Genomic DNA, 13,811 nt, shown 5'->3' with positions numbered 1-13,811 from the left:
GATGATCTCCGTGGTCTGGTTCACTTATTTACTTGCGGACTATCACCGTAGGCATCATCTCTAACAGCTGAGGGGACGAATTGGCACTGGTCACTGACACAACATGCCCGCCACAGGTCTGTTGGATCCCTTTCATGCACATATGTGGAGATTTATGATAGTTAATCGTGAGCATATTGTTACAGTCAAAAAGTTCACATTGCAATAATTGGTACCACTGCTAGGAGGTGGGCCAATCGGGCATTAGTCTTTGGGAGGTTCCTTCCTTTACGAAAGGGAACGGTAAGGGGAGCCGTTGGATTGGATGGGCACTTTTAATGCTTCATTTAACTTCCTTCTTTTTTCTTTTTATTTCCATGCTTTTGTCGGTTCCTATTTTCTTTTTTGCCCTCCCCTTTCTGAAGAAACAAACGTGCCCTTTCGATGGATTAAACTAATATCTACTCGTGATGAGGGCCACCCCGATCAGGGGCGGAACCAATGAAGGAGCGAGGAGCAATTGTACCCCTGAACTTTAAAAAATTTTAAAATTTTAAACTTTGCATGGTTGGAAGATAACAACTAATATGGAGCTAACAGTACACTTGTTCAATCATATTATGCCACTTAGCAGCATTAGCTCTCGCTAGATATTATCTTTACATTTGACGAAATAATTAACGTCGTGCTAGAATCGCTGGTCAACTTGAAAGTCGTGCATTTCTGTCTATTTTTTAAAGGTCATGATATATTTAGAAAAAAGTACAAATGTCGTGCATTTATATGCTGCCCTTCAAATGTCATACTATATTTAGGAAAAATGTAAATGTTGTGTCTTTATGTGCTATTTTCTATATGTCATGTTATATTTAGAAAAAAATGCACAAATTTATTTTCGTATAATTAATCCAAAAAAAAGCTCAAACTTGCTTATCTATTCGCTCAAATAAAGACCTACCTACAGCTCATTAGTGGCCCAACTCCTAGTAAGACTTGCAATCCGAGAGTCGACAGTTGGACGCGCACGCGCACGCGCACACACACACACATATATATAAATATACACCTTAAAAAAATTTACTTAAGAAAAAATATCCCCTAAAATATCAAAGTAGGGCATAACTAATCCATTATTGTCCTCCTGCACCAGCAAATCTTCTTTAATAGTACTAACTAATGGTTTATTTAGTTTCACAAACAAATTTTAATTTTAATTTTAACTTTACTCTACTTAATTTCACTTATTTTTAATTCAACAACATAATCATTACTTTATTTCAACTATGCATTACTTTTTTCGCAATTCAACCATATAATCATTATTTTCTCTCAACTAATCATTACTTTCTCTCATTATTTTTTCCAAAATTCAACAACATAATCACTACTTTCTCTTAACGAATCATTTACTTTATCTCAACTATTCATTACTTTTTCACACTTTTTCTCATAATTCAACGACACAATCATTATAACCCAATTAAAATCAAAACTCAACTCTATTTAACCCTAAAACCAAACACAGTATAAATGTCTCATTTATGGGTTCGATGGAGAAATTGACACATGTCCCTTCTGTTCTTTTCTTCTTTTCTACCCTTTCCTCTCCTTTCCTTTTTTTTTGTAGTATATTTCTCTAAACTTTGATTAATTTTTCGCTTTCATCTATTCTTTTGATTTTTCTCATATTTTCCAAAATAATTTCAAATTTAACATATCTTATCATAACTTATTTAAATATATAATGTGAATTTCACCTTATAACGCAATATTTTGAAAATTTTCACCGTATAGCACAAATCGTATTAATTGCATCAAATTACACGATATTTTGAAATTTTTTCATTGCATAGCATAGCGTGAATTTTCTGTCAATTCCCTAATGGAAAGCTGACGTGACTGAAATTGTGTGCCCACCCTTGCACTTGGACTTTTTGTGGGCCCCATTGGCTTCTTCGTGTAATTTGGTGAAATTAATACTATATGTGCTACATTATGAAAATTTTTAACATTTCGTGCTATACTGTGAAAAGTTTCAAGGCACACAAAAAGTGCAACTATTCAAGGTGGGCCAAAAATATCGGCCACGTCATCTCTACGTGAGGGAATGGGCAAAAAATTGACGTTAACTATGCCATGAAAATATTCAAAGTATCGTGCACTTTGGTGAAATTAATACGATATGTGCTATGTGGTGAAATTTTTTAAAATATTGTATTGTACGGTGAAATTAATCATAATATATAAGATTGTCTAAAACAATTTACATTTTGTAAAGTTAAATCAGAATCGACACCATATGGGTCCTACCTATGGAACCATCCTAATTCTCTTCTTTTTTGTTTTGGAAAAAATTATTTTCTAATATTTTAATTTAATTATATGAACTTTTTTGGGTATGCATCGCTTGATATCTTGGAAACCCATAGAGTTCGATGAATCTATGTTCGAGTAAAGTTAACCTATTAAAAGATCAAGCTATAGCACGAGACTCACACCCAGTCCTTACTTAACACGAACAAATGTTGAATCATCTTATACTAGCCAAAGTTAGTGTAACATCCCCGCTGGGCCTGTCACACAAAAGTATTAGCTGCTTATCAAGTCATTGGGCTTTACATATAAATCTCAGATGTCCCCCTTGCATAATCGATGTGGGATTCGTGAGGCGTGACAAGCTCCCCCCTTTTAGCCCTAATGTCCTCACTAGGCTCATGGGTAGCCTCCAGAACGCCTACCCACCATCCCGCACGGTCATGGGCCAAGGCCGGCTCTAATACCATATATAACATTTTCGTTGGGTCCGCCACTCAAAAGTGCTAGCTTCTTATGAGGTCATTGGGCCTCACATATAAATCTCAAATCTCCTTCTTGCACAATCAATGTCGGATTCGTAGGACATGACAGTTGGTAAAAAGTGTACGTCAATCTATCACCAATTTAAATATATCCTTTTTTAGTTATGAAGTTACAATTGCTATTATTTTTTCACACAAGATTACGTCAGCTTATTGACTGAGAATAATTCTCGCTTGAGTATTGACTTGGTTGTGACAATATTAAAAATTCAATTTAAGATTATCTTGGGTAAATATTATCTTTCACAAAGTATGAAATTAATTAGTACAACTTTTTAAAATTTAAATTATTTATTATCAATAGAGACTTCATAAGTAAATTTTTTCATTAATTTCAGTTATACTCTATATTGATTACTACATAAACTATTATGATAAATAAAAAATTAAAGAGAAAATTTTCCACCCGCCGGCATAGTGCGGGTGTTGCACCCTAGTAATTGCAATAATCAATCTATACAATTGCATGTGGTGTCACTAAACTGTCCACTTTTCTTTTAATTGGTCGCTAAACAGTTCAGTTCAACCCCTAAACATCTTCATCCATGACTAGAGAGGAACCATTTGCAGGAAAAAAAAAACATAACAATCTAACTCCGCAACAGTCTGGGTGAAGTCATGGGAAATATCAAGAAGAGTTGGGTATGGCGAAGGAGATCCACATATACCTGTTTGAGATGTTCAAGAATGTTGTTGATGCTAAAGACGACAAGGCAACCCCAATATTTCCCTGCACAATCAGTTTGAGGAACTGAAGGGCCTACTGCAAAGGAATATCGATTCGTGCTCCTATCACGATAACTCCTTCACCGGTAAAATTTCCAAGGAGACAGCAATCCAAGCACAACCTTTACTATCTCAACTAGGGGTGTGCACGGATACCGGGTATACCCGGAACCGGTCAGAAACTACCCGGTAGGGTAGGGTCCGGGTAGCTCGTATTGAAAATAGGATAGGGTCCGGGTATCAAAATAAGGAACCGGTGAAATCCGGTTCCGATTCCGGTTCCAGTCTACGGGGTATCCAAAACCGGAACCGGAACCGAAATCCGGAACCGGATGGTAATTACAAAAAAAAAAAAGAAAAAAAAAGAAGAAAGTAAAGTTATCCTCATTCTCAGTCGGGTCTTTTCTCTCTCTCTCTCTGCTTGTCTCTTTCTCTGCGATCGAGCTAGGGCTGCGTTGCCGGGCTTCTCTTCTCTTCCTCCGATGGAAGGTCTCCTCCGCTTCAGCGGCTTTCTTGACGCCTCTCTGGTCCGATACCTAATGGACCCGCAGGAGAATGAGGCGGCGTTCGACGGGGAAGCTCACGAAGTTGAGCCCTCAGACCACTCCCTCCACCATTCCGCTGAAGACGACAGATCTCACCTTCAGTCCGGCGACGGAGCTAGTCCCGAGTAAGTTTCTTCCTCATGAAAGACAAATTACCAATTTTTTTTATTTAATTTAATTTGTTTTGAGATTTCTCCTTGGGTTTTGTGCTGTTGAAATTGAAATCTCTGTGCAATTCACAAAGATTCAGCTTAAAGAAAGGCTTTCCCGACTGCATCGTTGATCTCTTTAGCTGCTGCACTAGTGCTCCTGGAAGTAAATGGACCTGTAGTTTACACTCTGACCGGCTCTTCTTATCTTCAAGCTTTAGAGCATTGAGTGGAAAGTCGCGTTTTTGCGTAGATTCTGGGATTTGTCTTTGGATATGAGCTTGTTTTGTTGATTACTATAGCACTAGCTAGATGTTATACAAGGTGGAATGATTTGATGGTTAATCCAGTCTACATGTAATTGCAGAAAGATTTTTTTTTCCCCCGTTGAGTTTAGTTAGAATGAAGGATTCGAAAGGCGAGGGAGATTTGACGGGAACCGTGGATTTGACCGGTGGGGAGAGTGAGGGGCTGAATCCCTGCCGTAGGATTGAGATGGGATGGAATGAGATGAAGGGGGGGAAGTCTTCGTGTTTACTGTGAGTTTGTCCGTATTTGGAGATGTGGGGCTGAATCTCTCTAGGTTTGATTGAAAGAGTTTGCACTGTAATTGCTAATTAAGATTATTGATATGATTAATCTAAATTTATGTCGATATTATATTTGCCGTGATTAATGATTATGGGTGTGATATTTTCTATTTTATTTACGAGACAAAAAAATTTACAGGTTCCAACAGGATACCCGGAACCTGTGGTATAATACAGGTTCTGGGTAGGTTCCGGTTCCAGAATTCAACAGGGTAGGGTCCGGTTCCAAAATCTTGGAACCGGTCCCTTACAGGGTAGGGTTCGGGTATCGTGAAAAAAACAGGGTACCCGGAACCGATCACTCCTAATCTCAACAACGTCCTAACTGAGTGCTAATGGTCAATATGGTTAAGTAATTCGGCTAATTGTTAATTGGATTCATGATTTTTTTTTTCTATTTTTGAGACTTGATGAATGTAAGAAATGTGTCTATTCCTCATTTCATATCTGTGTTCGTATCTTGTATGTCTTGAAGTGTGTATGATTGCATCGCTCAGTATTTTTTTTAAATGTTCCCAGCGAAATCTCCCATGAATTTGCAGAAAAAGTACCAATTCATGTTCATGCCAAGGACGACTGTTTCACAGTAAAAGAAGAGAGACAAAGCTAAAAGTAAAGGTTGCTTCTTCAAATTGACTGTGCTTTAGCTTTTGGGCCCAACAAAACTAACAAGCAGTAAGGTCTGCGATTAACTGATGTGCTTAATCGATCATATCCAGGTCGAACGAAGTCCGCAATCTTTTTCACCATTCCGAAGAGACTGATAAACCAATTAAAAAAAGCAGGACAACTAGGATATAAGAGGACATGAAAACGGGAGATGCAAAGAAGAATCAATTTACAATTTCAAAAAGCTCACATTGCAATAATTGGTACCACTGCTAGGAGGTGGGCCAATCGAGCATTGGGAATGGTAAGGGACGGGAGCCGTTGGATTGGATGGGCACATTTAATGCTTCATTTAACTTCCCTCCTTTTTCTTTTTATTTCCATGCTTTTGTAGGTTCCTATTTTCTTTTTTGCCCTCCCCTTTCCGAACAAACAAACGTGCCCTTTCGATGGATTAAGCTAATATCTACTTGCGATGAGGGCCACCCCGATGCCTTGGCCAAGGACTAACCTCAGCCAATGCGGAGGGCACGCGGGGTTTCACTGTTAGACCAGTGATGGACAAGCTCCTCAGTTCTGTTCTATTCTTAGTCTTTGGATCCAGAAGTCGTCGTTGCAAGTCAATGTCTTATTGGGGAAAGTTTCAGCTTGGAGAACTCTGTTCGAGTATTGTTAGATTAAACGAAACGTAAATATTGGAGAAAAAATTTAATTATATAATTTTTTTTGGATTAAAAGTTGAAATATGAGATTGTTATGTTTGATTAAATTATATTAAATTACGAAAAATGTTAGTGATAATATAATATATTATTTATTTTTATAAAGGTAATTGTGAGTCTCACTATCGTAATCTTTATTATAATCTAACAATTCTATATATTTTGAATGCAAAGTTTTTATCGATCACAGCTGTATATTTCTAACTCGAGTAATTAGAATAATTAACTTTTATAATCTCTATAAACAAACGTCATAAAATACGATTTAAAGTTCGAAATTTACATAGGAATAAATACCCGTAAAATAACAAGGCATGTATTGTGAATCTATCATTTCTTGCTCATTTCCCTTCAAGAACTGACTCGCTCTGAGAACTACCTCTCATCCTCCTCCTAATTAAACTCTGCAGCAAAGAAAAACTAAAGTCTTAGAGACAGAGAGCATAGGGTTGATTCGGGCTCGAGCATGGCGTTTAATCCGATCCCGGAAAAAGTCCAGAAGGTCTGGGACGAATGGAATCTCCGGGGATTCATCATCCTCAGCCTCTCTCTCCAGGCAATCCTCATCCTCTTTGCCCCCTTCAGGAAACGAACCTCCAATATGTTCATGATCTTCCTCGTCTGGTCGGCCTACTTGCTTGCGGACTGGGCAGCAGCCTTCGCCGTGGGGCTCATCTCCAACAGCCAAGGCAAGGACTCACAACCCGACGACAACAAAAACCTCCTCGCCTTCTGGGCCCCGTTCCTGCTCGTCCACTTGGGCGGCCCCGACACTATCACTGCTTTCGCCCTTGAGGATAACGCCCTCTGGCTGCGACACCTGATTGGGCTCCTGTTCCAGGTGTTTGCAGCTTTCTACGTCTTTCTCCAAACCCTGCCCGACAACAAGCTGCTCCTTCCTACAATCCTCATGCTCCTTGCGGGGATTGTCAAGTACGCAGAGCGGACGCGGGCGCTGTACCTTGCGAGCCTGGACAAATATAAGCAGTCCATGCTCAAGGAGCCTGACCCGGGTCCCAACTATGCGAAGCTCATGGACGAGTATGCATCTAAGATGGAGGCAAAGCTCCCAACAAGAATCGATATGATTGCAGAGCCCAAAAAAGACAGTGTCAAGACCACGGCCATCGATGACTTTCCACGGGACCTCAACGTGATCGATTCTGTGAAGTATGCTTATCAGTTCTACGAGATCTTCAGGGGCCTCATCGTCGACCTCATCTTCAGCTTCCGCGAGCGGAACGACAGCAGAAGCTTCTTTCAGTCGAGGACAGCTGATGATGCCTATAAGGTAGTTCTCATCGAGCTTAATTTCATGTACGAGGCCCTGTACACTAAAGTTGTCGTGGTGCATTCTCTAGTGGGCTACATCTTTCGATTCTTTGCTCTGGGTAATGTTATAGCCGCCCTTATTATCTTCATCCGATTGGGGAAGGGTGGATTCCACCGATTCGATGTTAGAATTACCTTTACCTTGCTCATCGGCGCTGTTGCCCTCGATTTGATTGCGATGTTCATGGTCTTCTTCTCTGACTGGAATGTGGCAAACATAAAGAACTTGGCCAAACGGTACCGATCAGTGGGCGGTTACGTGGACCGGGGCCTTAGTCCAATCCTGAGCTCCTTCCTCAAAAGAAAGATTCCTAGGACTTCTACAATCACATTGAGGGCTGATATTAAATATGATGTGTTTAATACTCCGGTGCTATGTCGCCGGTGGGCAGAATTGATCTCTGCACACGATCTCATTGGGTACTGCATAAAGGAAAAGCCACGAAAGATATGCAAACCGATGGGTTGCTTCCGCTGGATGGTCCACATCATAGGCATTGTCATCTATTCCCCGTTCCTCGTTGTCGTGAAACTGCTGCAACGTTTCAAGTGGTTTTTTGAGAAATTAGGTCAATGTTGCTGTCGTCAGATGGGTTTCATTGGGTTCTTGTATGCTAAATCCATCTGGCTTTTCGAAGGGATCTTTATGTTTGTCTTCGATAACTTGGGATTGACTGAAATCTACGAGGAGATTACATATGTTTCGAAGAATGCGTTACCTAAGGACCTCTGGGAGTACATCTTCAACCAGCTGATAAAGAAGGCCTCACTGGCAGATGATCCCGAAACAGCGAGAATAATCTGCGAAGCCAAAGGCGAATGGGTCCTACAAGACAGTTCCTTAGGGATCAATCATGATGAAGGCCTAATGCAGTACATCAAGAACGTTGAGTACGATCAGAGCATCCTGCTCTGGCACATTGCAACCGATCTTTGCTATTACACGGAAGATGAGGACAGCTTAAACAAGACGAACGATGAGAGGGAATTCAGCAAGATATTGTCTGACTACATGCTGTATCTCTTGGCGAGGCAGCCCAAGATGATGTCTGCTGTAGCGGGAATCGGGCAGATCAGGTACCGGGACACTATTGCAGAGGCTGAGAAGTTCTTTAACAGGAGAGGTATTGATGACGTCAAGCCTGAAGAAAAAAAAATGAAGCGGGCATGTGAGATGGTCCTCAAAGTGAATACGGATGTCGAGCCCATTGCAGTGAAGGGAGATCGGAGCAAATCGGTTCTGTTCGATGCGTGTATGCTGGCCAAGGAACTGATTAAGAAGCAGAAGGAAAATAAGTGGGAGGTGATGTGCAGGGTGTGGGTCGAGCTTCTGTCTTATGCAGCAAGTCACTGCAGGGCCGATGCTCATGCTCAGGTGCTGAGCAAAGGCGGGGAGCTCATAACTGTGGTTTGGTTGTTGATGGCTCATTTGGGGATCGGAAAGCAGTTCCAGATAAACGAGGGTCATGCTAGGGCGAAACTGCTTGTGGGTAAGTGAGAAGAGAGATTAGAAGTTTTCCGGGATTAATGTTATGTGATGACACTCGTGGATTGAATATGAAATCGTAAATTGATTCTTCTTTGCATCTCCCGTTTTTATGTCCTCTTATATCCTAGCTGTCCTGCTTCTTTTCCATGAGAACTCAATGATCCATTGAATTTTCTGCAGCAGAGTATGTTCTCAGATTTCTCTCCCAAGTGCCTGTAGTTTTCGGATTTTTTTTTTAATCAGTTTATCAGTCTCTTCAGAATGGTGAAAAAGATTGCTGACTTCGTTCGACCTGGATATGATCGATTAAGCACATCAGTTAATTGCAGATCTTACTGCTTGTTAGTTTTGTTGGGCCCAAAAGCTAGAGCACTGTCGATTTGAAGAAGCGGCCTTTACTTTGAGCTTTGTCTCTCTTCTTTACTGTGAAACAGTCGTCCTTGGCATGAACATGAATTGGTACTTTTTCTGCAAATTCATCGGAGATTTCGCTTGGAACATTTTAAAAAATACTGAGCGATGCAATCATACACACTTCAAGACATACAAGATACGAACACAGATATGAAATGAGGAATAGACACATTTCTTACATTCATCAAGTCCCAAAAATAGAAAAAAAAATCATGAATCCAATTAACAATTAGCCGAATTACTTAACCATATTGACCATTAACAGTAAGAGTAGCAGTTCCTTTTATGGTCGAGTGACGCAATTCGGGTCAGGAATGCAGGTGTTGGGGATCGATCAGAACTGACCCATTGGTCACGGTTACAAATCTATGAATTCTTAGCGAAAGTTCAAAGGATTTTTGCTGGATCGGTCGACAGAAAATCAATAAAAAATATCCGTCACATAATATGAGAGATGAATGTTTCTTTCTCGGGTCTGTAGTCCTTTATCCTTGGATCTCTGGTATCATACATTCCATGATCTACAAAATCAGTGGTCACCTAGAGAAACCCGGATATAATTTAGAGACCAGGATGAAGGTATAGATAGCTCAGTTCGTCAGGAAGGTGAGTTCAGGACAGATTACAAGAGTGCCCATTCTGTAACACATTGCAAAGTGAGCATTCACGGACGGACATAAACGTTGGTTCGGGGATGGAATCTTTTTGTAACAGGAGAGGTCCTTCTGTTCTATATGTGGCCTAAATGCAGCAAGGCATCGTAGGATGCTAGTCAGAGCAAAAGAAGGCCACAAGACAGATTTAGCAGGTCTCATAACTTATGATTGGGTTCGAGTAATGACAGCAATCGGGTTGCCTGCAACTATATCTTTGGATTGTCGATGGTATATTAAAGCTTCTAAATGATTTCCTGTAAGCAAGATATACAGTTCATGCACGCTTCAAATTCTCTCTGGACATATATATACACAGATACAACATGGATGTTTTTTTTTTTGGAGTTCCTATACAAAATTCTTAGATAAACCATTTAGACAATTTCAGTTTTCATCACAGAAATATTTTACCCCAAAAATAGAAAATTATGATCCCAATCACCACTTAGCACAATCTATCCAATGATGTGAAAACGGTCCCAGATAGCCAATAGCAGAAATGGACTGTTGTGTGGCTCGGGTAACGATATTCGGGTTGGGACTACTGGGAAAGCCGACTCATCTTTGCCTCCATTCCGGTCACCTGTGTGTCTTCGGCGCCGTGAGGCAGTACCATCCCATGGTAAGTTGCTGCCATCATGCCTGTGTTCGTCACTCCATAATACACCTGTTGATTAATACCATCGGGAACTGGCCTGTTCGGGTCAAGGGTAGAAGCTTGCCTCACAGGCCCACCATAGACCTGACCGGATCCCGGAATCGGCTGGTGGTATCCCATCGGTATCTGGGTCACTTGGGCGCCTGTTGCTGTATACTGTGGGACGTATGGTGCGCGGATTTGTATCGGTTGTACTGGAACCGTTGTTGGAGGAACCGGCCCCTGGACATAATAGACCGGTACAGGCTGCACCGCTGGGCTGGGGTAGTGAGAGCTTGGGGCGTACTGCCACATGGGGTTCCCGGGGTACCCGCTCGGTTGCCTAACTATGGTCTCGCCTGTTTCTAGGAAACCCTCGTTGGGAGCCTCCTTAAGCTCGGGGCTTGGGATTGGCATATCCGGCTTGGTCCTGACGGGTGGGAGGTCGGGCATGGGAGCCGACGAGGTGGAGCAGAACGGGGATGAAATGACCGGGGCAGGCGAGCCAGGGTCGGAGACCGACACGTTCTCATGCAGGATGGGCCGGGCCTTGAGCTTGGTCTCGCGGGGCGGGTTCTCATCAGAATTATCCAGCCCGAAGAGGTAGTCTGGGACCTCGGACACTATAGAGGAGGCCTCGGAGCGGCCGCGCTCGAGGCCGCCCGAGGCCGAGTGGGGTGGGCCTCCGCCATTGAGCGCATCCAGGAACCACTGCTCGCGGTTGGACGAGCCATTGAGGATCGAGCTGATGCTGCTGGCCGGGGAGTCCTCGCCGACGTCGCCGTTGCTGAAGAGGAACAGGCGGAGCCGGGCCGATCTCGGGTTATGGTTGTGGGAGAGCCGGTCGTACTCCTCCATCATGTTCTCCACATCCTCGTCCGTCGTCACCGAAATCAACGCGTCCAGGTCCTCGTTCGGAAGCTGGTACTTGACCGTCAAATTATTTATCCCTGCATCCCCAGAATTTAACACAATTTCACTTCAAACCCAAAATTCCGATGAAAATTCACGCAACGACCATCCCTCTCGACTCCCAAACTTTCACAGACTTATCATATTCATCCCTCCCCGCAGCAAACTTTCACCTACCCATCCTATCAACAAGAGCTATAGAATTTGCTACAAGCGATGAGACTATGACCTGATCACATCGAGAAGCATCGATAGGGGTGCGAACGGACGAAGCCTTACCAGAGAGTTTGGAGAGCTTGGAGAGGAGAGCGGAGAACGTGGTACAGCGGTTGACGGCGACGATCCGGGTGTCGCCGCCGACGTAGCGGAGCTGGCTGTCATGAGGGCGGGGAAGGATCTTACCGCCAAAGCTGCACATGAAGCGGACGCGAGGGAGGAGGCCGTCGTGGGATGCGTTCTCGGAGCGGGGGGAGGAGGCAACCGAGTCGGCGGCCGCAGAGGAGGAGTCGAGGTCCGGGGTGTGTAGAGAGGCCATGAGATTGAAATCAAACAGTGAGAGAGAAGTAAAGAAGAAGAAGAAGAAGAAGGAGGAAGGAAGGAAGGAAGGAAGAAGATAAAAGTGGGTGAGATTGAGAAAGGTTGGCTTTCGCTGGCAGAGACTCTCTTCTTCTGTTCTGCTCTGCGGAGGAAAAAGGAAAAAAAAGGTACAGAAAGCTTAACGAATTTCCTTTGGCTTTTTACTAATGGCAACCGACGGATTGAATTATTTACTGTGGATGACTCAGGAAAGCAACCGTTATCATTTTCACCCCAGTAGTTCCGAAAGTGGAAGTGTTCAATGACTGGCACGTAAAACGATTCTTTTATAGTGCAAATAGCGGAAATTATTTGGAAGGGTAAATCAATCTTTTCCAGCTTGTATTTGTCAACTAACTAAAAACTATTGCCAGTAAAATAGTGATTGTTAATTCTTGAAATACTGAATAAGAAGAAACGCTTTTCGTAATCACCTATTGATATGCGTCGGAGAAAATTACATTCACAACCATCAAGTGTAAGTCAAACGATGGTTTGAAAAGTTTTCACTAGTAGCAGAGTTACGGTAAACCATCAAGTGGGGCCTAAACAATCCCCGGCACAAACATATATAAAGTAAATGCCCCTAGATGTCATTAAAATTACCGCGAACACCAAATTTATGATCAATTATATCTACTATTATAAGTTGTTAAAATAAGTACTTTGGATTCTCGCGATGAGAGACTCGTTTAGTATGAAGAGAGTTTATCGCGGCAGCCTCTTGACAACTTTAGGAGTTTTTGGATAACCTATCCATCATCCTTGCATTAGTTTATACAAAGATCCAATGAAATTACTTCAATTAAGAAAACTTATCACGACTAATCGAGTGATTAGCACTTATTATTTTAATTTATTGTAATTTAGTTGGTGTTTTCTCACGCCATATGGCGATGTAAGATTATCGAAGAATATCTCCTAGAATATAGTGTGAGTATGTCTAAAACTAATTTAGAAGAAAAAATATTAATTTCTTATATACTTTTACTCCTTTGACTTTCTTTTTTCCAAAAAATGGTAATTTTATTTCTCAATAAACTCAGCCATTATTACTTTGTGAAAGTCTCGAATTTAAATTAGATGCTAAAATTGCAATTAAAGGAGGCATGCATTTGATGTGATTATGGTTATGGATACCTAAAGACTTTGCTTATAAGAATCACCTTGGACAAGATTGATGGTTAAGTTAAAAAATGTCCATAAGGCACTTGTAATTAACCATCGCAACGGAAATGGTGACGACAAAAAAGAAATTAGTTGACAATCTCAGCGTGTACTTTCACGATACTGGATGGGAAAAGGAAACATTAACAAGTGAAATGGCCGCGGATGCAAAAACTTTAGCCCGTTTAGTTTTAGAGTCGGTTCTTAAAATTTTAACTCTAACTTTAACTCTACTCACTACACAACAAAAGTCAACAATACAATTATTACTTTTTTTCTTTTCTTCAATTTTTTTAATCAATTTTTTTTCAATTTTTATACTTTTTTCTCAATTTTAATACAAAAATTCTCTCAATTATTTATTATTTTTTTATATTTTTTCTCATAATTCAACAACATAATCATTACAACTCAATTAAAATCAAAACTCAACTTTACTTAACTCTAAAA

At 41.4% G+C, this 13,811-nt stretch overlaps 2 protein-coding genes across 5 annotated transcripts; one reads left to right on the top strand and one right to left on the bottom strand.

Moving 5' to 3' along the window:
- The first annotated feature begins 3,692 nt into the window (after window positions 1-3,692).
- LOC116206647 lies at window positions 3,693-9,101 on the top strand. 4 transcript variants are annotated; one of them, XR_004156754.1, is made up of 3 exons: window positions 3,935-4,233; window positions 4,987-5,465; window positions 5,567-5,765. XR_004156754.1 is itself a non-coding variant. In XM_031539435.1 (2 exons), the coding sequence occupies exon 2, from the start codon at window positions 6,645-6,647 to the stop codon at window positions 9,006-9,008; it is 2,364 nt and encodes a 787-aa protein (XP_031395295.1). In that variant the 5' UTR covers window positions 3,936-4,233; window positions 6,589-6,644; the 3' UTR covers window positions 9,009-9,101. The 4 variants fall into 4 exon arrangements, 1 of the variants encoding a protein (XP_031395295.1); XR_004156752.1 differs by lacking the exons at window positions 4,987-5,465; window positions 5,567-5,765 and adding an exon at window positions 4,625-4,933 and having other exon boundaries at window positions 3,693-4,233; XM_031539435.1 differs by lacking the exons at window positions 4,987-5,465; window positions 5,567-5,765 and adding an exon at window positions 6,589-9,101 and having other exon boundaries at window positions 3,936-4,233.
- A 1,236-nt stretch (window positions 9,102-10,337) lies between these two features.
- LOC116206648 lies at window positions 10,338-12,302 on the bottom strand. Its single transcript, XM_031539436.1, has 2 exons — window positions 11,898-12,302; window positions 10,338-11,656 (listed from the first exon to the last, which is right to left on the bottom strand). Exons 1-2 carry the CDS (start codon window positions 12,151-12,153, stop codon window positions 10,611-10,613), a joined length of 1,302 nt encoding a protein of 433 aa, XP_031395296.1. The 5' UTR covers window positions 12,154-12,302; the 3' UTR covers window positions 10,338-10,610.
- Between the last annotated feature and the right edge of the window lie 1,509 nt (window positions 12,303-13,811).

The sequence above is a fragment of the Punica granatum genome, chromosome 5, assembly GCF_007655135.1.
Source record: "Punica granatum isolate Tunisia-2019 chromosome 5, ASM765513v2, whole genome shotgun sequence".
Classification (NCBI taxonomy): Eukaryota; Viridiplantae; Streptophyta; class Magnoliopsida; order Myrtales; family Lythraceae; genus Punica; species Punica granatum.
The sequence above is the reverse complement of the archived record's forward strand: the minus strand, read 5'-3'. Positions and strand labels throughout refer to the sequence as shown.

Excerpts from the sequence above, each read along its gene's own strand:
- LOC116206648 (XM_031539436.1), bottom strand. The coding sequence starts at position 12,153 with ATGGCCTCTCTACACACCCCGGACCTCGACTCCTCCTCTGCGGCCGCC. Across the intron at positions 11,657-11,897 it reads CAAGCTCTCCAAACTCTCTG|GGATAAATAATTTGACGGTC; the intron begins GTAAGGCTTCGT and ends CTGGGGATGCAG.
- LOC116206647 (XM_031539435.1), top strand. The coding sequence starts at position 6,645 with ATGGCGTTTAATCCGATCCCGGAAAAAGTCCAGAAGGTCTGGGACGAA.